Source organism: Ovis canadensis, chromosome 14, assembly GCF_042477335.2.
Source record: "Ovis canadensis isolate MfBH-ARS-UI-01 breed Bighorn chromosome 14, ARS-UI_OviCan_v2, whole genome shotgun sequence".
Taxonomy (NCBI): Eukaryota; Metazoa; Chordata; class Mammalia; order Artiodactyla; family Bovidae; genus Ovis; species Ovis canadensis.
In genome coordinates, this window is record NC_091258.1 from 65,843,924 (window position 1) to 65,863,504 (window position 19,581).

The 19,581-nt window shown below is 59.7% G+C and overlaps 1 protein-coding gene across 1 annotated transcript in view; it reads left to right on the top strand.

Annotated features, from left to right (window-relative positions):
• Positions 1 to 85: 85 nt before the first annotated feature.
• Positions 86 to 19,581, top strand: part of PPP1R37 (protein phosphatase 1 regulatory subunit 37) — a 37,616-nt gene continuing 18,120 nt past the window's right edge. The window contains exon 1 of the mRNA XM_069549155.1: positions 86 to 670. Within this exon, the coding sequence (XP_069405256.1) occupies positions 469 to 670 (202 nt within the window). The 5' untranslated portion in view covers positions 86 to 468. The remainder of the gene's footprint in view (positions 671 to 19,581) is intronic.

Genomic DNA, 19,581 nt, shown 5'->3' on the forward strand with positions numbered 1-19,581 from the left:
GGCGTGGGGCGGGGTAGCGGCTTAGGTTCGCGCTTGCGCGCTGCTCCGGGAGACGGCGTCTATCTCGCCCCGCCTCTCGTATTCTGCAGTTCCGGCTCTGCAGATTCACTACTCACGTTTCTTTTTCCCGTGGCTCTTTCTGTTTTTTGGTACCCGCTTTAACAACGCACGAGACAACTCTACCTGAAAATAACTTAAATTGATTTTCTGCTTTTTCGTGTATGCGGCGGGCTCACTGGCCCTTAACGAAAGTGCGGCTGCGAACGAGCAGACGCTCACGGGGCTCGGGGGAGGCGCGCTCGAGCTCCCGGCGGCGACGACTACGACGACCAGGAGAGGGGACGGAGTCGGCGCCTGAAGCAGTGGCTGAGCCCATGCTCCGGGACGGCGGGAGGGCCCGGAGAGACAAGTCCGGGGCCCGGGGCATGTCCCCAGGGCCCCCGTGAGGAGGCGGCGGCGGCGGCGGCGATGGAGATCCCGCCGCAGGAGGCGCCGCCCGGGCCGGGCGCGGACGGCGAAGCCGAGGAGGCCCCCGCCAAGGCCCCGTCTCCCGGCCCCGCATCGCCCCCGGCCGACGGGCGCCTCAAGGCTGCGGCCAAGCGCGTTACGTTCCCTTCCGACGAAGATATCGTGTCCGGAGCTGTGGAACCCAAAGACCCCTGGAGACATGGTAGCCACGGCTGGAGCGCGGGGGCGGGCTGGTTGGGGACCTGGAAGTCGGTGCGGCCACCAGTACAGAGGTGGAGCTCAATAAGTTGCCCCTAATAATGATTTAAGGAGACAGTCGTCCGTTTAGAGCTTGGAGGGTGTTAGAGAGGGAGTGGCTGTTGGGTTGGGAAGGTGAACATTAGCTGGTGTATGTTACTGCCTCTCTCCCCTCCCCAAGGGACGCTGCTGGTGATCGTTTGAGGAATTCAGACGGTGAGCAATCAAAGAAAGTTTAGTGGCTTGGGAGATTGATTAGGAGGGCAAGTAGCCTTTGAGTTCATAGTTTCCTCAGAGAAGGATAGAACAGTCAGGGGAGGAAGAGTGGGTCAACGTTGTCGCTGAAAGGGCAGTTGGAGGAGTTTGATGGGCCCATGGGGACAGAAGGAGGTTACAGTTGTCGGTCTGCAAGCCTCGGGGCTGGGGATGGTCACGTGACTCAACTTCCTTGGCTGAAAGGAGGACAGGGAGTAAACTTGGAGCCTGGCGGTAGAGGAGTCAGTCAGTCCTGGGACTGGGAAAGGGAGGCAAGGTAAACAAACTTGCAAGAAAAAGGAGCTAGTTGGTGGTCAGTTTGAGGCTGGTTGAGATAGTCCAGGGAGGTGTTCGATCTTGGCATTAGGAAGAAAAATCACCGTGCGCCTCCTCTTCCTCTCCTCCCCTACTCCCGCCCCCCCCCAAAAAAAGGGAAGCAAAACATTGTCAGTCATTCAGGAGCAGAGGAACTTTGGAGCCTGGCTCTGGGAGGGCTATCCTTGTTTTGTTTCCTCTGGCCCTGTCCCGCCTGCCCCGAGAAAGCCTTGGAGTTGCTGGCGGTGGAAGGTGAGAGCGCTGGAGAAGTTTGATGGCTCGAGGTGTGGTGGGGAGAGAGCGACTGCATAGGTTAAAAGTTCTCTAGAGAAGGTCAGCTCTGTGTGGGAACTGAAAGAGCAGTTGGAGGAGTGTGTTTTATCTGTAGGGCTGGGAAGGTGGAAAGTGGCTCCAGAGATGGATGGCAGGGTTGAGTCCTGGACAGGTCTGGGACTCTTGCAGGGATGGAGCCGAAGACGAGAGGGATCGGCCTGGACCCTGGTCTATAGAAGTTGGTCTGTGGGCCCTGGGAGAGTGGTAGAAATGTTGCTGCTCTGTGGGCAGTGGAGAAAGCAGTGGCTTTGATGTGAGGGTGGGAAGCGTGGGAGCTGAAAGCTGAACACACGAGGAGCGGCCGTGAATGCCATCTTGGCCTGTTAGTGTTTTGTTTGTTTTGTCTTTTGGCTGCATGGTGTGGAATAGGGGATCTTAGTTTCCCGACCATGGATCAAACCCCGGGCCCGGTGCTGTGGAAGCACAGTCCTAACCACTGGATCTCCAGGTAATTCCCCAGCCAGTTATTGTTCAAGAGACAGTGGTTAATTTAAAATTCTTGGCCTTGGGAGCCAGCCAAGTCCCTGGGCTCTCGGCCTTCAAGATAGGTTAGGTTGGAGGGCTTGGGGAACTAGGGCTGAGGAAGGGAAGAGGGAACAGGCCCCAGATACGGCATCCGGTCCAGGGAGCTCAGAGCAGGAGGGAAAGAACTGGAGAGGCAGAGCGGGATGGTGGCTAGCCTGGGCTCCAGCTCAATCCTGAGTCCCATTTACCCAAAGCATGACCTCAGGCTGGGTTCCTAACTCCTCAGAGCCTCGATTTCCCACCTGTAAGTGGGTGAGAGTAGCCATGCCACGGGGTTTCAGAGAAGACTGAATAAGGTTGTGTGTGGAAAGTGGTCGGCCAGGGTGGGCCTTCATGAGGCTGCAGTTATCGTTGGTCATTTTAGGGGTGACGTTAGGTGCTACTGGTCGTTTTAGGGGCTAGCCTGGATGAGTTGGTTCGTGGAGTTGGGGGCAGGGGCCGTGCTTCACAACCTTCCAGTCGGTTGGTGAGCTTGGGCCCCGGGGGAAGGGAAGATGTTCCGTCTGTGGGCCGGAGCACAGTGGTGGCTGCAGCAGTTGGTGAGTCCGGGCCGGGGGCGGGGTGTGAGTAGGGGAACGTTTCTGGCCCGCGGGTTCCCAGAAGAGCAACAGCTGTGTGTTAGCAGCTGTTGGGCTTTGGGGAAGCCATTTTTCCTCTCTGAGCCTCCTGTTTCTTTCTCTGCAAATGGAGGTGCTAATTTCTACTGTGGGGAAGTTGTGAGGATTAAATAAGATAGTCCTTGTAAGTTCCTGCCACATAAATAGCAGCTGCTGTTATCCAGGCAGATTCAGTCTGGTTTTTTTTTTTTTTTGGTTGGTTGGGTTTTTTTGTTTTAATGTCTCGGGCAGTCAAGAAGAGGCGGTGAAGGCGGGGGTTGGGGGGCAGAATGTTGAGTAGGAGGGTCAGTTGGTGCCTGGCTGGGAGGGGTTGAGAGGATGGTGGCTGGGAGGGACGGCGGGACTGGTCTGCACTCACTCTCCAGAAACATCAGTGGGTCTGAGGTGGAGAGGTGATGACCTGGAGAAATGGGTTGATTTTACGGGAGGGTGGGGAAAGTTGGTCTGTCTGGGCCAGGGAGAGGGGCTGAGGTCGACCTGCGAGGGAAGGAGTTGGGTGGCAGGGGAAGGAGTTCCCAGGCAGGGAAGTCTCATTAGTGAAGTTGGTGAGTTCGGGCGATGGGATTTGGCAGGCCTGGTGGTGCTGGCCGGTGAGTCGCCCTGTGTCTGGGGAGGACAGTGGAGTTGTTGGCTGGTCTGGGACTGAGGGAGACAGAGGCTCGCCAGGCTGTGGAAAGTTGGGCCAAGGGCCTTGCCCAGTTGAGAGATGAGCTGGGGGCTTCAGGGAGGGGTTGACAGGTCTTGGAGGAGGGGCAGGAGATTTGCTGGAGGTGGTCTGTGAGCCGCGGGAAAGCAGAGAGGGTGTCATTTGAGCTCTGGCCCTTGTGAGAAGGGTGAGGGAGGGGTCACGCTGGGGGTTGCCCTGGTGACACGACCCCGAGGCCAAGGGTGAAGGAGGAATTGGCACATCGGAATTGGAAGAGATCATTCAGAAGCTGCTCTTCCATCGCAGAGATGGAGAAGTTGCGCCGGCCCAAGGTGCAGGAGCATCCCCAGGCTGGGAGCAAGCAGCCACTGGAGGAATTGGGCCCTAGCACCAGGCACCCAGTCAGCAGAGCCTTGCCCTAGGAAGAAAGCTTGGCGAGGCCTGACAGCCTCTGGCTGCAGTGGGCGAGGCTGGGTCTGGGGCTAGGTGGAGGCCCAGCTGGGTGGGAGCCTCTGGGGGTGTCTGCTTGAGACAGGAGCCCTGTCAGACCCTGTCAGAGGTCACGTTTTGGGGAATTCCTGGAGACCAGACATTTGAAAGAGGTGTGGGAGGGTCTCATGCCTCCTGAGGCTCAACCCAGCCCAGCGCTCAGAAGGGCCTTTCCTGGCTCCCATGTCACATGATGTCCCTGCCTGCCCCCAACTCGGGGGCCTGCTTGTCTGCCTCATTGCACTAAAGGCTGCCTGCCTTTAAGATACACATTTGTTTCGTGCTGGTGGTCTCTCTCCCCATCTAGAATGGGAGCGCAGGCACTGTCCATGCTCATTCCCACTCAGCCCCTCGAAAGACACATGGGGGTCATGGCCGAATGAGCACCAGGGGCGCGTGCAGCCATGCAGAAGGGCTGAGGCCAGGCCATACCTGGGGCCCTCTCGCCGCGGTGTGCTCCCTGCCCGGCCCCGGCCGCAGAGTGCTGTGGCTCCGGCCCAGCCCCGATTCTCGCTGAGCTGGTGGTTTGTTTCCTCATCTGTGGAATTGTGAGCCCTGTCCTGCTGACCTGACCTCCAGGATGTCTGGGCGGACGGGATGGGCCTGGTGGGGCAGGAGGGTCTCTGCAGCAAGCCGGTTGCCGGTGGATGGGCTGTGAAGCTAGGGAGGGGGCCGCCTCCGTACTGCCAGGCTGGGGCCAGTGTGTGCCCCACACTCCCTGGGGCGTGGAAGTGGGCCCCCATGGAGGAGGGGCTCGCCTGCCGCAACCCCCATCCATAGCAGCAGGCCTTGCGGTCCCAGCTCCTCTGAGGGTCTTGTACCAGGGACTCTTCAGACCAAACTGCACGAGTGACCTGAGGCCCAGCTGTCTCCCTAGTCCCAGGTGACCGCCATGTGGGGAGGAGACACGGGTTTGGTGAGGCAGGCGTCGGGGAGCACGTGACACCGGCCGCGGTCTGGGCGGCTGTCTCCCCCCTCCCCCCAGTCCTGCCCATGACTCATTCCCCGCTCCCTGACCTCCACCCTGTGCAGTCTGTCCTGGAGTGGGGGCATGGGAGCTTTGCGCCCCCCCGGGAAACTCGTCATGTGGAGTGGAGGCGTCTGCAGGGTGGAGGGGGCCCAAACATGCCCAGCTCCGGCCACCCGAGCTTCAGGGGTGGGATGGGGGCGAGGGGCTGGTGGGGACAGTGGCCGTCGTGTTCCTCAGTGAGGATCAGAGGGCGTGGAAACACCGTCCTGTTTGTTTTCACTGAAACCCGGGCTGCAGATTGAGTCCTTGAAACGGCTTTGACAGGTGGGAAGGAACCTATCCGTAGTGGACAGAGGCTCTCTTGCTAGTTAATGGCTCATTTTACCTGAGTGGTGGGCCGTCTGGCTGGTGAGGAGCCAGTGCCCTTGTGGGGGGTGGCTCTGGTGCTTCCCCCAGGGAGGGCCCACCCTCACCTCCTCCTGCCGGCATTGGCACAGAGACTGCCATGTGACTTTGGGCAGTCGTTCTCTCTGTCCATAATGATATTTCTGTCTGTGAAATACAGCTGACAGTCATACCTCCTCATAGGGCGATGAGGATTAAGTGAGATAACAGTGTCCCCGGGGAGTGCTGGGGGGGCCTGTTCTTGTCGTCGCCAGTCTTCTGCCCCCCGCCTACAGCCCCTGGCCTCCGTGCCGCGCTGTCTCTGCTGTGTGTTTACGCTCACCTCTCCCCCAGCGTCAAAACCCTGCGGTCTATCTGTCAGAAGAGTTCCCCAACATCCCTGACAGGGACAGTCCTGTTGGTGACGAGCTGGGTGACTCTGGGCAGGTTGCCCAGCCTCTCTGAGCTGAAACTCAATCAGCCGTCTCGGCCTCTGGCTGAGAGGCAGCAAGGGCAGCGAGGGTCTAGATGCAGAGCGCTGAAGTGTTAGCCGCAGCCTCTCAGACACCAGCCATGACTGTGGACAAGTTCCAGCTGCCTCACCCCCCGCCCCCCCGAGCCCCGTCCCCTCTGTAGAGTGGCCCGGCGCCCAGCCCTAAGCCCCATGGGAGGCTGACTCTGTGGTCGGGCCTGTGTGGGGAGTGGCTGGCCCTCCTCTCCACCTCCAGGACTTTATTTGTGTTCGCGTCACATTTCCCTCTTGAAGGGTAAAGACTGTGGGTCACCCCTGTGACCTGCGTCTGGCGCCCAGGAGGGTGGGCGAGCGGCAGGGGAGTGAGGCTTTCCGTCAGCTCTCATGCCGCCGAGGGCCTGGGGAGAAAGCCTCTCGGAGGAGCTGATGGGCCTGCACCAGGCCCCATACCTTGGGCGCTTGGCGCTTGGTCCTCCAAGGGGGCTTTCGAAAGTGTGTACACGCGCTTCTGGGAACCAGGCGTCTCCTGTCTCTCTCAGGCGTTTGGCTCCAGAAGTGTTAAGAGCTGTGGAGCCAGACGCCCTGGACTGGACTGGGCGAGACGGGGGCGGCTTCTGGGAATGGAGGCCAGGAATCTGTGTTTCTAGAAAGCTCCCCAGGCGGCCAGGTTTGGCTGTCCTGCTCAGGGCCCCTGATTCAGCCCAGCTGCCCAGCGCTCAGTCCCAAGGCTCAATTCCAGACCTCAGTTCCAGGGTGGCTGGGGCTGGCCTCGCAGACTTGTTTTAGAGCACACTGAAGCGTCTGACTTGCGGTAGCTGCAGAAACGGGGTTTGGGTGGGCGGCCTTCCGCAGTGGAGCGCGGAGGGGCCCAGGCCGAGGCCCCTGCTCTCCAGGCGGCCCTGGTCACCGCTCGTTACTCCCACGCGCCCACCGCTGTGCTGAGTGGGTGTCTCGGTTATGTCTCCCAGCCACCCGGGAGGCAGGCGCCGGTCTTCCCGGTTTGTAGACGAGGTACTGGGAGCACAGAGAGGCGAGGTCACTGGAGGCGGTCACAAAGCCAGGCAGCTTTCCGCCCGAGTCCTGGCTGCGTGAGCTTTGGCTCACGGCTGCATCCGCTTCTGCCTGCTGCGGGGTTTCCTCGTCTAGAACCCATAACCCTTTGTGAGATGGAGATGACCATTCTAGCCTCACCAGGCAGCTCAGGGACGAGAAGCAGCCTGAGGGAAGGAATCGGCTGGGTGGCGCTCAGGAGGGGATCTCTGTGGTTCTTGGGCAGCTCAAGCGTCCTGGGAGGTCCTCGCTGCTCCCATGTCCTCAGCCTTGGCCCGAATTCCTCCTGTGCTCCCCAGTGATGGGATGTGGTGCGCGCTCAGTCCCTTCCGGCGGAAGGCGAGCGCAGCCTCTCATTTAGTGAATGCCGATGTTAGGGGTCGGGGAAGAAGGCAGGCCCTGCCTCCGTGGAGGTCACGGTTGAGTAAGGGAGCCGCACGGTAAACGGTTCTAATCAAATCAGGGTGCCCAGGACCCTGACTGGGAAGAGCTGATGGGCAAGGCACAGGTGGCTTCTTGGGGAGGAAGGGGCCGTCTCAGGCCTAAAAAAATCACTGGAGTGAGCCAGGTGAGGAGCAGCTGGAAGAAGTGCAGAGGGTTGGAGGCGGAGCCAGTGAGGCGCATCCGAGGAGGAGGAAAAGGCCAGTCTTCCTGGAGTCAGAAGTCGAGGTGGAGGCAGGAGGGTCCGAGGCCAGACTGGGGAAGGCGGGGAGGGACCATCCACCCAGGTGGGGCCTGGTGGGCCCTGTTAGCCTGAGCATGGCAGGGAGCCAGCAGAAGGCTTTAAGAAGGGGCCTGCCCACTGTTTTCAGCAGAACCTTCTGGGAGTGTGGCCTGCAGAGGCTGAGACCAAGGCTGGGGCAGCAAGCCTGAGATTCTCGGCCTTGTGAAGCCCTGCGGTGGCTAGGAGCTTGCATTTGTTTGATTGATTTAATCACCGGATTTATCTGAACCTCTCCCTCCCCAGAAGGTTTTGCACTGTGGTGTTCTCCCCATGGGTCTCTGAGCTCCAACCCCCCAACCCTAGTTCATGCCCCCTGCCCTGGTGTGGGGTGATGGGGTGGTGAGTGGGGGCATCGTGCACTTGGGTGCTTGCACGGCCTCCCCTGTGCCACCTCAGCAACTGGCTTCACCTGTAAAGTCCCCCAGGTCCCACACTTCCCAGATGCAGAGAGCTCTAAAAACTGGGGTCTAACATAATAGAGGAGGCATCCTGTGGTGATTTTCTAAGATCAGGAAATTCTGAGCTCTAGAATATTGGCCCAGCAATTTCCAGTAGGAGACCATGGAGCCCCCAGTGGGCCCCTTCCCCATTTCTGTGAAGCTGTAGTAATGCGAGGCAGCCCAGGCCTCGGGCTTCGGGGCACTCTGGTGCCAGTCCACCGCTGCCCTCTGTCCAGAGGCGCCCGCCTGGCTTCTCTGCCTCAGTATCCCCTCTTGTGTGGGGATTGAGAAACTTGGGAGGTGACTGGACCGGTAACTAGCTATTGCATGCAGTAAGGGCTCGTTAGAGCTGAACGGGGGCCGTGTCCTGGTGAGCCTGCCCTGGCTCCCTCCTTTCCAAGAGCAGACTGACCAGCCCGAGACCCTGGGCTGATTGTGAATCCCACCGCGTGAACGCAGACACGTCCTGAAACCTGTCTGTGTCACAGTTTGCTTGTCTGTGGAGCCATTTTGGCACAAGAGGAGTGTGTTTCGAAGCCTCCTGACTCTTGGTGGGGAGCCAGGCCCAGCCTTCCGAGCCAGGGGCACCCCGTAGCCCCTGCAGGCCTGGTGAGAATGCCGGGTCCTTGACCTCACCACTCCCAGGCCGCCCCCATCACTCCCGCCCTGAGCTGGGCCATGCTCGTGTTAGGGCAGCTCCCTCTTGGGGGTGCTTTCTGGGCTGGAGCTGCAACAGGAGGTGGGGGTCTGGTGCTTCAGTTAGGGTGGGACAGGCGGAAGGGGTCCTCTTTCCAGGAAGGGGGTTCCAAGGCCGGGTGCCCCCAGGAAGGACCGACGTCCGTCGTGCTTCGCTTCTGTTTTCTCCCCGCTGGGAAGGCAGCTCCACGAGGGCAGAGCCTGGCTTGGTCTGCCTCCCCTGAGTGTCCCCAGAGCTGCTCGGCAGCCTTCCCCTTGGCGAGTCGTGGTGGGGGCAGGTATCCAGTGGCACCCTATATAAAGTCATTCTCACCCTCTTCCTTACTCTCTGCAGCAGCTCCGGAGCCTTTGCCTCAAGGTGGGGGCAGCGGTTTGAAAGTGTCTGCTGACAGCCGCTCGGCTCATGTGGCTTGCCTGGCGCCCTCTCCCTTTCCAGCAGAAGCCTGGGGTGGGAGCCCTGTGGTCTGACGCTGCGGAGGCCTTGTCGGACCCCGGCTGGATGTCCTCCCCGGTCGGGCGGGTGGGAGCCCCCTGGGGTCAGACTCGGGAGCCACTTGCACGCCCACCCCTCCGTCTCCCCGGAGCCGTAGCCTCCTGCCACTTGCACGCCCACCCCTCCGTCTCCCCGGAGCCGTAGCCTCCTGCCACTTGCACGCCCACCCCTCCGTCTCCCCGGAGCCGTAGCCTCCTGCCACTTGCACGCCCACCCCTCCGTCTCCCCGGAGCCGTAGCCTCCTGCCACTTGCACGCCCACCCCTCCGTCTCCCCGGAGCCGTAGCCTCCTGCCACTTGCACGCCCACCCCTCCGTCTCCCCGGAGCCGTAGCCTCCTGCCACTTGCACGCCCACCCCTCCGTCTCCCCGGAGCCGTAGCCTCCTGCCAGCTGCCGTCAGCCGTGTGGTGGGGGAGCTGCTGGTGTTCTGTGCGGCCCTCCCCTTTGTGCGAAGCCAGCACCTTCACGGCTGAAGCCCCTGGGTTCCTCAGAGCCCTGGGGCGGCTGGGGGGAGGCAGGGCGGGGCTGCCGGGAGATGGAAGCCCCCAGTCCCTGCCAGGGAAGGAAGCGACCCTGCGGAGGGTCGGGCTTCAGGATGGCCGTGATGGTGACGACCGTGGTGGGGTGATCGGCGCTCTTCGCGCGCACTCACTCGTTTAATCTTCACAGCAGCCGGAAGGGGAAGGCTGGGGCTCAGGGCTGCCGAAGCCACACGGGCAGTAAAGGGAGGGGCCGCGTTCGAACCGGAGGGAACAGGGCTCACCCTCTGCTCTGTTCCCCAGAAGCCTCCCAGCCTCCTCACCACAGGACAGAGGCTGCGCCCCTGAGCCAGTGGGGAGCCCTTCCCAAGCCGGTGTCCATCCCCGTCCGTCCCCTACCCCCCGGGCCCCCCAGTCTAATCCGCAGACCACGGTTCCCTCTGCCCTACGTCCCTGCACTGGCGCACACGTCGTCTCCAGACAGTGCTGCTCTGCTCTCCCGGGTTCCCGTGGTGCCTCCTCACGCTGTTGTTTGTTTGGGTCTATTTCCCCGCACTGGACCCAGGAACACCGTGAGAGACCGCATCTGTTCCCTCTGGCTCCGCGTGAACACCCCCAGGCCACACAGGGACTCGGAGCCCAGTAGGCCTGCTGACGAGCGCCCCAGGTCGGGAGCCTCAGGCCCCTAACCCAGGCCTGGGCCTCAGAGTAGTTGGGGGCCTGAAAGGGAGCAGGGGCCAAGGAAGATCTTCATAGGGTCGCTTGGACCGTTTGTCCACACTGCCATCCATCCATCCAACCATCTGTCCGTCCATTCATCCCTTGCCACCGCCTCTCCCCACTGTGTACCAGGTGACGGAGTCCGGACTGCCCTCCCTGCTCACGTCCTCTCTCCATTCCCAGGGAAGCGAGCCCTGTTTCTTCACATCAGGCTTACGGCCCCTTCCCCTCCACTGCCTTTCACACCCCATGCGGGAGCTCTAAAATAGCTCGCGAGGCCGTCCCCCGCTGCCTTCACTGACCGTGGCTGGGCCCCCCCTTGCCCGTGTCCTCTCTGGGCTCAAATGCGGTGGCTTCTTCTCAGTTCCAGCCTGCCGGGCGCTCCCCACATCCTGTCCTGGAATGCCCGCCTTGCTCTCACAGCTCTAGCTTGTCCTCAGGTAGCAGCAAACCCTTCTTTCCTGGCCCTGTCACTTGGTTCCCCCCAGAAGGTCAGCGATCTGGTTCTCTGTGGGCCGGAAGGTACTCTTGCACCCTTGGCTGTGAGCATCATGAGGGCGGGGGTGGCTTTGGCTGGGTGCTCCCATATTCCCTGGTGCTCCAGCATGTGGCACCGAGAGAAAGAAGGGCAGGTGGTGCCAGGCCTCAGGGACTAGGCAGGCCACACTCTGGCAGCCCAGGACAGCACAGGAGGAGGGCCCCGAGTCTGCCGCGGGTGTCCCCCTGCCAGATCTGCAGAGCCCGCGGGAGTGCAGGTCGGCCGGCAGGCCCGTCCTGGCTGTGGGCTTGCTGTGGGTCCTCGGCCAAGGCACTGCCTTTCTGTGCAGCAAGGGGGTGTCGAGGTCCCTTCCCACCGTGTGTGTTTCCCTGTCTCTGTCCATAGGCCACCCCCACCATTTAGGGAACGGAGTGCCAGGACCTCCTCACCGTGGGCTGGAGGGCAGGGCAAGAGAGCTCAGGCGGTGGTAACTGGCCCGCCTCTCTGCTTTTGTGGCAAGTGGCCTGATTCCCTGCCCGCCAGCGACAGGGGAGTCCAGCCCCCACCCCACCCCAACCCAGCTCAGGCCTCCACCCTCACTCCTTGCCCTGTGATCCCCTTCTCTCCTGATGCAGCTCTCCCGCCTTTAATCACAGTGACTAGAAAGGGCTGTGTTCCCTGGGATGGGGGTTGGGGGTCCTCTGTCCCCCGGGCCTGGGCTCAGCCCTTGGGGTCTGCGGCGTGGAGCTTCTCTGGGCTCCCCTGCCAAACTGCTGTCTCCCCGTTACACTGCGAGCCCCAGGAGGGCGGGGCTGGGGCGGGGCTGTCCTGGTCACTGCTGTGTCCGGCAGTCCGAGCCTGTGCTTGGCGAGTGTCGTTCCATTAGCATGGAGTTGGGGGGTTGGTGAGGGCAGAGCCTGGAGATAGAGCTCCCCGTGGAGCCCTGCTCAGAGCCCGCATGTCTGACAGCCATCTGACCCTGGCTGGTCCTGAGCAGACACCCCAGGCCAGTGAGTTCGGGGGGCGGGGGAGGGCAGGGCCATCTGACTTGCTGGGCGGCCGCCAGCTATTGGGTCCAAATGCCTGTGCTCACTGACCACCCATCCGTGAGGATCCCGCAGGCGCAGGCTCCGCCCCTGTTTCCCACGTCGGGATTGTCCGGGGGTGGAGGCTTATCGTCCTGGCTGTACAAGTGAGGCAGCAGGCTGGATGGGGTGGCCTGGCACCCAGGATGGCTACTGCTGCTGCTCGGCCACCTCTGCTGCTTTGAGGGGCAGAGTGACACGTCCTCAAGGAGGGCAGCCGAGAGACCTGCCTTGTTGTGCCCCTGGGTTCCCTGCCTGACGTTATTATGAAAAGAGAGGGTTTGGGCTCTGGGGCAGTAGAGATGCCATCTGCAGCCCACGGGGCAGCTGAGCAAGTCCTGCCCGAGGCTCAGCTTTCTCCTCACCCCCTTAGTGGGGGTCGGTGAGGGGAGCTAGGGGTGGAGGGTGTGCGGTCACCTGAGAAGCTCAGGATGGTTGTTACTAAGGGAGAGACCCCTTACTTTGATTCTTTTCTGACTTTACAAATAAGATATGTTCACTGTAAAAAAAAAAAAAAAGACTTGGAAAGTCGAAAGAAGAAAATGAAAATCACTTCTTAGGCTTACCATCTGGAATTTTTTTTTAAAAGCTCCTGCTTCTGCTGCTAAGTCACTTCAGTCGTGTCCGACTGTGCGACCCTAGAGACGGCAGCCCACCAGGCTCCCCCGTCCCTGGGGTTCTCCAGGCAAGAACACTGGAGTGGGTTGCCATTTCCTTCTCCAATGCGTGAAACTGAAAAGCTCCGCTGAGATGTAATTCACGTATATTTCAGCCATGTAAAGCACACAGTTCAGTTTTTCCCAGAATGGTGCATTTGTCATCACAGTCCATTTTTAGAACGTTTCATTACCCGACCTCCTCTCCCTGCCCCAAGAAACCCTGAGCCCCTGAGCAGGGAATCCCAGTGCCCCGCCCCCGCCCCCTCGGGCCACCGCTGGTCTGCTCTCGTTAGCTTCTGGGCATTTCCTGGAAGTGGAGGCCTCTTGTGTCTGCCTGCTCTCACCGAGCACGGTGTTCGTACTCTTGTGTCTGCCTGCTCTCACTGAGCACGGTGTTCATAGAGTTGACCCACGTCGTGCCAGTGCTTCATTCCTCGTTATCACTGAATAACAGTCCATCGTGTGGATGGTTCATCTCTTTGTCCATTGATGTGCATTTGAGTTATTTCCATATTTTGGCCGTGATGAATAGTGCTGCTGTGGATGTTCACATTCAGGTTTTTGTGTGGACCCAGGCTTTCATTTTTCTGAGATTTCTGTGAGATTGCTCGTTCATCAGGCGACTCTAACCCTCTGAGCAACTGCCAGACCATTTTCCCCGGGCGGCTGCCCCACTTAGCGCTCCCCTCCACCGGGTGAGGCTTCCGCTCCCTTGGGCCACATCCTCCCTTCCTCGTCGGGCCCTTAGATCCCAGCCACCCCACTGGTTTTGATCTGATCTGCGTTTCCCTGACGGCTGATGGTGTTGAGCATCTTTTCACACGCCTCTCAGCACTCGTATGTCTTCTTGGGAGACATGTCTGTTCAGATCCCTGGCCTGTTTTAAAGTGGGATCGTTTGTCTTCTGGTTAGGCTGTAAGAGTTCTGTATATATTCTGGATGCAAGACTCTTTATCAGAAGCGACGCGCACCACCTGGAATGTCGTCAGCGTGAAATGCCAGAGCGCTTCCTTCCCATCTCTTCAACGGCTAAGTCACAGTGCCACAAACACGTGAAAATGAAACTGGGCAGAGTCTGGGTATACAGTTGAATGTCCTGCATTTTCACCTCATTTTTCCTTTTTTTTTTTTTTTTTAACAAAGCATGATTAAAATCCGCCATCAGGCTGTTGTAATTTATTCCAGCCATTCCACGTTGCTGAGCATTTAGGCCCTTTCCAGTTTTCAGCTGCATGAATAATGCAGCGACGTTCAGCCTTGTCCATAAATTTTTCTGTTGTCACGGGGAGCTTTCTCAGAAGAAATTCTTAGAAGGTGGTTTTACCAGGTCAGAGGGTAGGAATCTTTGAAGTCTCATATACAGTCTGTGCTCACAAAGGTCTGGAAGCCTCGAGGGACAGCACTTGGTTGTATCTCTTGATTTTTTTCTTTTTTAAAGAATGAATGAATAATACTTGCATTTGGGTGTCTTGGTGCCCAGATGGTGTTTGGTTTTAATGAGCCTTCTTGAACTAGTAGTTAACTTGTTTCTTGTTACCGCGTTAGTTGCTTCTTCATGCACTGGGCCCATTTTTGTTTGGGGACGTTTTGTAAGCCCCGTGTCTCTATTTCGGATATCCACTCTTGGGCATTACATCGTGTGCAGATATAGTTTTCCTCATTTATCATTGGCCTTGCTGGAAAGCTGGAGGTGGAGGAGCCTCCTTAGAAAGTGTCCCTGTGGCCTTTGCTCTTTGCTGGCTTTCTGCAGCAGGGAGGGCTGGGTGGGTGGGGGGTGGTGGGCTTGGCCCGGGCCCTAGTGGCACTGCGGTGGGGAGGGGGGTCGTGTTAGTGCGGCCAGGCCCGGTGCAGAGGGGATAGCAGGTTCCCAAGAGGTTCTCCTGGAAACACACCTGCAGCCGCTGTTCGCTGAGCACCAGGCCGAGCCACCCGGCGAAGCTGGTGGGGCCCCTAGTTGGTGACCTGGCGCCATCCGTCACTTGCGGAGGTCACAGCCCTGTGCGGAACGTGGCCAAAGCCCCGTCCCTGGGCACGTCCAGTCTGCCTCACCCCCAGGAATCTAGACCCCCCGCTCCTCCAGCGTCTACAGCCTGGGCCTCTGTGCTGGCTCTCCTTCTGCCTGAGAGGCTCTCCCCACCTTCCGTGGGGTTACCACTGGTCTGCTGACATCCACTCCCTGCCTTGTGTCTGCCTTTTCCATCGGAAGGGACTTGAGGGGGGGATGGTCCAAGGCTGTGTTCACTGCCTCAGGGTGTTCCCTTGGAACTGCACCTGCCCCTGAAGAGGAGCGTTTGAGGGGCTGAATGAATTTCTGCCTCGTAACTCGTCTTTTAGGTCTCAACCTAAATGTTCCTCCCTCTGCAGGCCTTTCCCGGTTACAGCCTCCAGTCTAAGTGATCATCACCTGTGTTTTCCTCTGAGTGCTTTCTTGCTTATAATTTGTCACTTTTATTTGTGTGATCATCTGTCTGCCTCCTAGCAATCTCTCCCTGAGGGCAGGGATCCGGGTCTGTTTTGTGCTCTGTTGTCCGCCCAGCCCAGGTTGCTTGAGAAAGAATGAATGAGCGTGTCCTTCAGCACCCAGACACACCTCGTGAGGCTGCGTGGCGGTGCTCCCCTTTCATAGGGGAGGAAAGTCAGGTCGGGCAGCGAGAAGTTCCAGGCACTCAGTGCCCATCCCTGGAGCCTTCACTACACCAGTAAACAGCTCACAGTTATTGGATTTTACAATTCCAAACTAAAGTCCCCAGTGCCTCTGAGTCCAGCTGGCCATCTGGTGCCCCATCCAGAAGCCTGAGGCAGGCAGCCTGAAATAGCCGGCCTGGTTGTCCCCTGATGGCCCTCAGCTTTCTCAGAGGTCGCCTTCCCTGAGCTGGGCCCGTTGCCTACCCAGGATTTCAGTAAGTGGGAGCGATGGGAAGCAGGGAGCCAGCGAGTGATTTGCAGGCCTTTTTCAGGTACCGCAGTGCCCCCAGCCCTGCGTTGGGTCCCTTGCCTATTTACTTCACTTGACCCTGACGGTGACTTTCAGTTCCCCAGAGGCGCCGCAGTTCTCTGTCCTCTGAGCCTTTGCACTTGCTGTTCCCTTTGCTGCAACACACTTCTCCCTCCCTCTAGTTATTTTTTTGGCTGCACAGAGTAGCTTATGGGATCTTAGTTCCCCGACCAGCCCAGCCCAGGCATTGAACTTGTGCCCCCTGCAGTGGAAGCGTGGAGTTCTGACCCCTGGACCACCGGGGAATTCCCTGCTTCCCTCTGCTTTTAAAATTACTGTTATTAAGTTCTTTTTACGGCATTTAAACTATGTATGTACCATACACGTAAGTTGAAGTGTAGTAAAATAAAGACCCGTGAGCCTACCTCCCAATTTAGGGCTGAGAACATTACCATTAACTCAGCTCTGTCTGAGGGAGGGAGGGTGGATGGAGCCCAGAGACCCATGACTGCTACCCTGAAGGTTGCGATTGTCATGCCCCCCCTTTTTTTTTTAAAGTTTTATCACCTGTGCGTGTATGATGAAAAACTATGGAGTTTGGTTTTGCTTGTTTCTGAGTTATAAAAATGACGGTGTGTCATGAGTGGAGACCTGGTGCTCTCCTTTCCCCTCAGCGTTGCGTGTCTCACTTCTATCCATGGAGATGCTCCCGAGCCTTCCGTTGCATGGCTCTGCCTTAGCTTGTCCTCGATGGACGTTTGAGCTGTTTCTGGCTTTCGGTCTGACACACTGGCGCAGCTGTGAACTTTGTGTGCGCGTCACCTGGGGTGTGAGCGAGAAGTCCTCCAGGGTACAGACCTCGGGGTGGACTTGCTGGTTGCAGTTGGGGCTGCGCAGTGGTGCATGATCACACCCAGCCCTCTCAGGGGCCTCTTCCCCCCCTTACCTGGGGAACTCCTACTCAGACCCCCCTGGGTCTCCTCACCGCCACTCCCACTTTGTTTCCTTCAGTAGACGGAGCACCTGCCGTGGACCAGGCACGGTTATGTTATATTCCGGGATGAGATGGTGAGTGAGACTCAAGCCCCTGTGCTCACGTGACCGGTGTTGTTAGGTAGCCCCTCCTCCAGGAAGCCCTCCCTGATCCCCGGGTCAGGTTAGGTGCACTCCTGGGCCCTTCCGCCTTAGTCCTGCCCCCTCGGGGTCATCACTCTCTGGGAACTGCTCTGTCTCCACTGTGGAGGCTGGGATCAGAGGTGTTTTGAATGCTGTGTCCCCAGCATCACCCTCCAGGGGTGGAACACAGAGCAGGTGTTGAGTGAAGGATCCATTGAATTGCTGCTGAGACACTGACCCTTGAGGCAGGTGGGATCAAAGAGAGAAACGGAGTCCAGTATCCAGTACTCGGAGTTAAACTTGGGACCCTGGCAGAAGGAGGGACCGTGGCCTCTGCCCTGGGCAGCTGAGAGGAGCTGCCGCCCGGCTCTTGCCACCTCAGTCAGTGGGTGGGCTAGGCAGGGGTGCCTCACTGAGCAGTGGGAGTTAAGAGTTGGCACACGCGTTTCTTTGAAGAGGGCAGGACTGGGAGGCTGTGGTGAGCCTCACAGACATGGACGAGGCAGGCACCAGGCGTCCCGGAGGAGCAGTGGGCGCTGCTCAGGGCTGTCGATCAGTAACCACAAGGGTGGCGGTGGCTGGTGTTGGCAGAACGCCTGCCCGGTGCCGGGCACAGCGCTGACACCATCCATGCGCCAGCCGGCCCTGTCCACACCCTGTCCCTCGGGGTAGGTGGATCGTTGCCCCATTTCACAGACGTGGGGGGACGGTGAGACGCAGAGGGGGGAGTCCGGCTCGCCCGGCCCACTGGGAGTGGAGCAGCATCTCCCGTCTGCAGGCAGGGGGGCGCTGGCTTAGAGCTGCGCGGCCGGCCTGGGCTCCTCCTCGTCCCGCCGCCCTGTGGGTCCTCCTCTGTCCCCAAGCCTTCACTCCTGTGCCCTCAGGTGCCCAGCCCTGGGTAAATATTTGTCTCTGGGCAGGCAGGAGTGGTGCGACCAGTATTTCCGAGCCAGGTGCCCGGGGACAGGTGGACGCAGCTGGCCCAGGGGCGGAGCTCGAGGAGCCTCCGGGCAGCGCCGAGCCTTTGTTTGCCTGGGGCTCCGCTCGCTCTCCAGGTGTCAGCTCACATCCGCGCTGACAGCGGGCCGGCCGGTCGACCAGCCCCAGCCTCCCGCCAAATGCGTCACATAAGTGATCTCGGTGACTGCTGCTAGAGGCCTCCGTGCGTGTGTGTGCGCGCGCCTGTGTGTGTGATCAGCCTCCCGCCAAACGCGTCACCCAAGTGATCTCGGTGACTGCTGCTAGAAGCCTCCCTGTGTGTGTGTGTGTCTGTGTGTGTGTGTCTCTGTGTGTGTCTGTGTGTCTGTGTGTCTGTGTGTCTGTGTGTGTGATTGGCTCCGTTTTCCAGAAGAGGAAAGTCAACCAGAAAGAGACCAGGGCCTTGTCCTGTGGCGGCTGGGGTCTGATGGGAAACCGTTGGGGCCGCGTGAGGTACATGAAGGCGCTCACGGGAAGGTCACAGAGGCCTCTGGGCGCTCCTGCGGGGCGGGGGGATCAGAGCTGATGGGAAGAGCGGGCCACAGTGCGGCTGACTCGCTCCCCTCTCCGGTCACTGGCCATCCTGGTGGTCACGCAGGCTGAGCAGAAATCCCACATCCTTCCTGTCAAGTGGGGCCTGAGAGGGCCAGGCTCAGCCTCGTGGGGCTTGGGGACAGCTCAGAGAAGGGGACCTGGGCTCCTCAGACATTGCCAGACGCACCATCTGCCTCCAGGGGCCATGCCCTCTGCACCGGCCTGCACTGTTCTGGGTCAAGAAGGTGGATTCACATCACGAGGCAGAAAGCCACCAGTCACACACACGCACACACACACTCCAGGAGACAGCTCTCAGTGTCTCTCTCACACACACACACACCCCCTCAGAAGGCAGCTCTCAGTGTCTCACACACACACACACACACACGCACACACACACTCCAGGAGACAGCTCTCAGTGTCTCTCTCACACACACACACACCCCCTCAGAAGGCAGCTCTCAGTGTCTCACACACACACACACACACACACACACACACACTCCAGGAGACAGCTCTCAGTGTCTCTCACACACACGCACCCCCCGCCAGAAGGCAGCTCTCAGTGTCTCTCTCACACACACACACACCCCCCCAGAAGGCAGCTCTCGGTGTCGCACGCTCACACACACACTCCAGGAGGCAGCTCTCAGTGTCTCTCTCACACACACACACACCCCCCAGAAGGCAGCTCTCAGTGTCGCACGCGCACACACACACTCCAGGAGACAGCTCTCAGTGTCTCTCTCACACACCCCCCCCCCGAAGGCAGCTCTCAGTGTCTGTCTCACACACACACACACACACACACACACACACTCCAGGAGGCAGCTCTCAGTGTCACACACACACACACACACACCCAGGAGGCAGGTCTTAGTGTCACACGCACACGCACGCCCCACCCCCCAGGAGGCAGCTCACAGTCAAAGCCCCGCCGTGGGCACTTGTGTTGGGTCGTGCTGCGGCTCCACCTGGTACTGGGCTGGACACGTCGTCTTGGTGGTTCAGCATCAGCGGACGTTGAGCTCTGTGCCCACCCACGTGTGCTGGGCATGCAGCACCACCAGGGAGGCGAGAGGCAAGTCAGCCTCGCCACCACAGACCCACTTTGGGGGCAGGAGGACGATGGAGCCCAGGGCCGGCGCAGAGAAGAGGAGGCGCAGCTGGTGGGTCAGCGTGAGGCTTAGGTGAGCCTTAGACACCTCGGACTGTCAACCCCCACCCTGAGCCAGCCGCACACGCCTCTCTCCTGGCCGTGTCCTTGGAAAGCACCTGACCTCCCTGGGCCTCGCTTTCCTCTTCTGGAAAGCTCGAGGCAGCGTGTACTGTGGACAGAAAGCGTCGGGTGTGGTTAAGGGCAAGGGTTGTGGGGACTTCGTGATGGTCCGGGGGTTCAGAATCCCCCTTGCAGGGCAGGGGACGCAGGTTCGATCCCTGGTCAGGGGAACTAAGACCCCGCGTGCCACAGAGCAGCTGG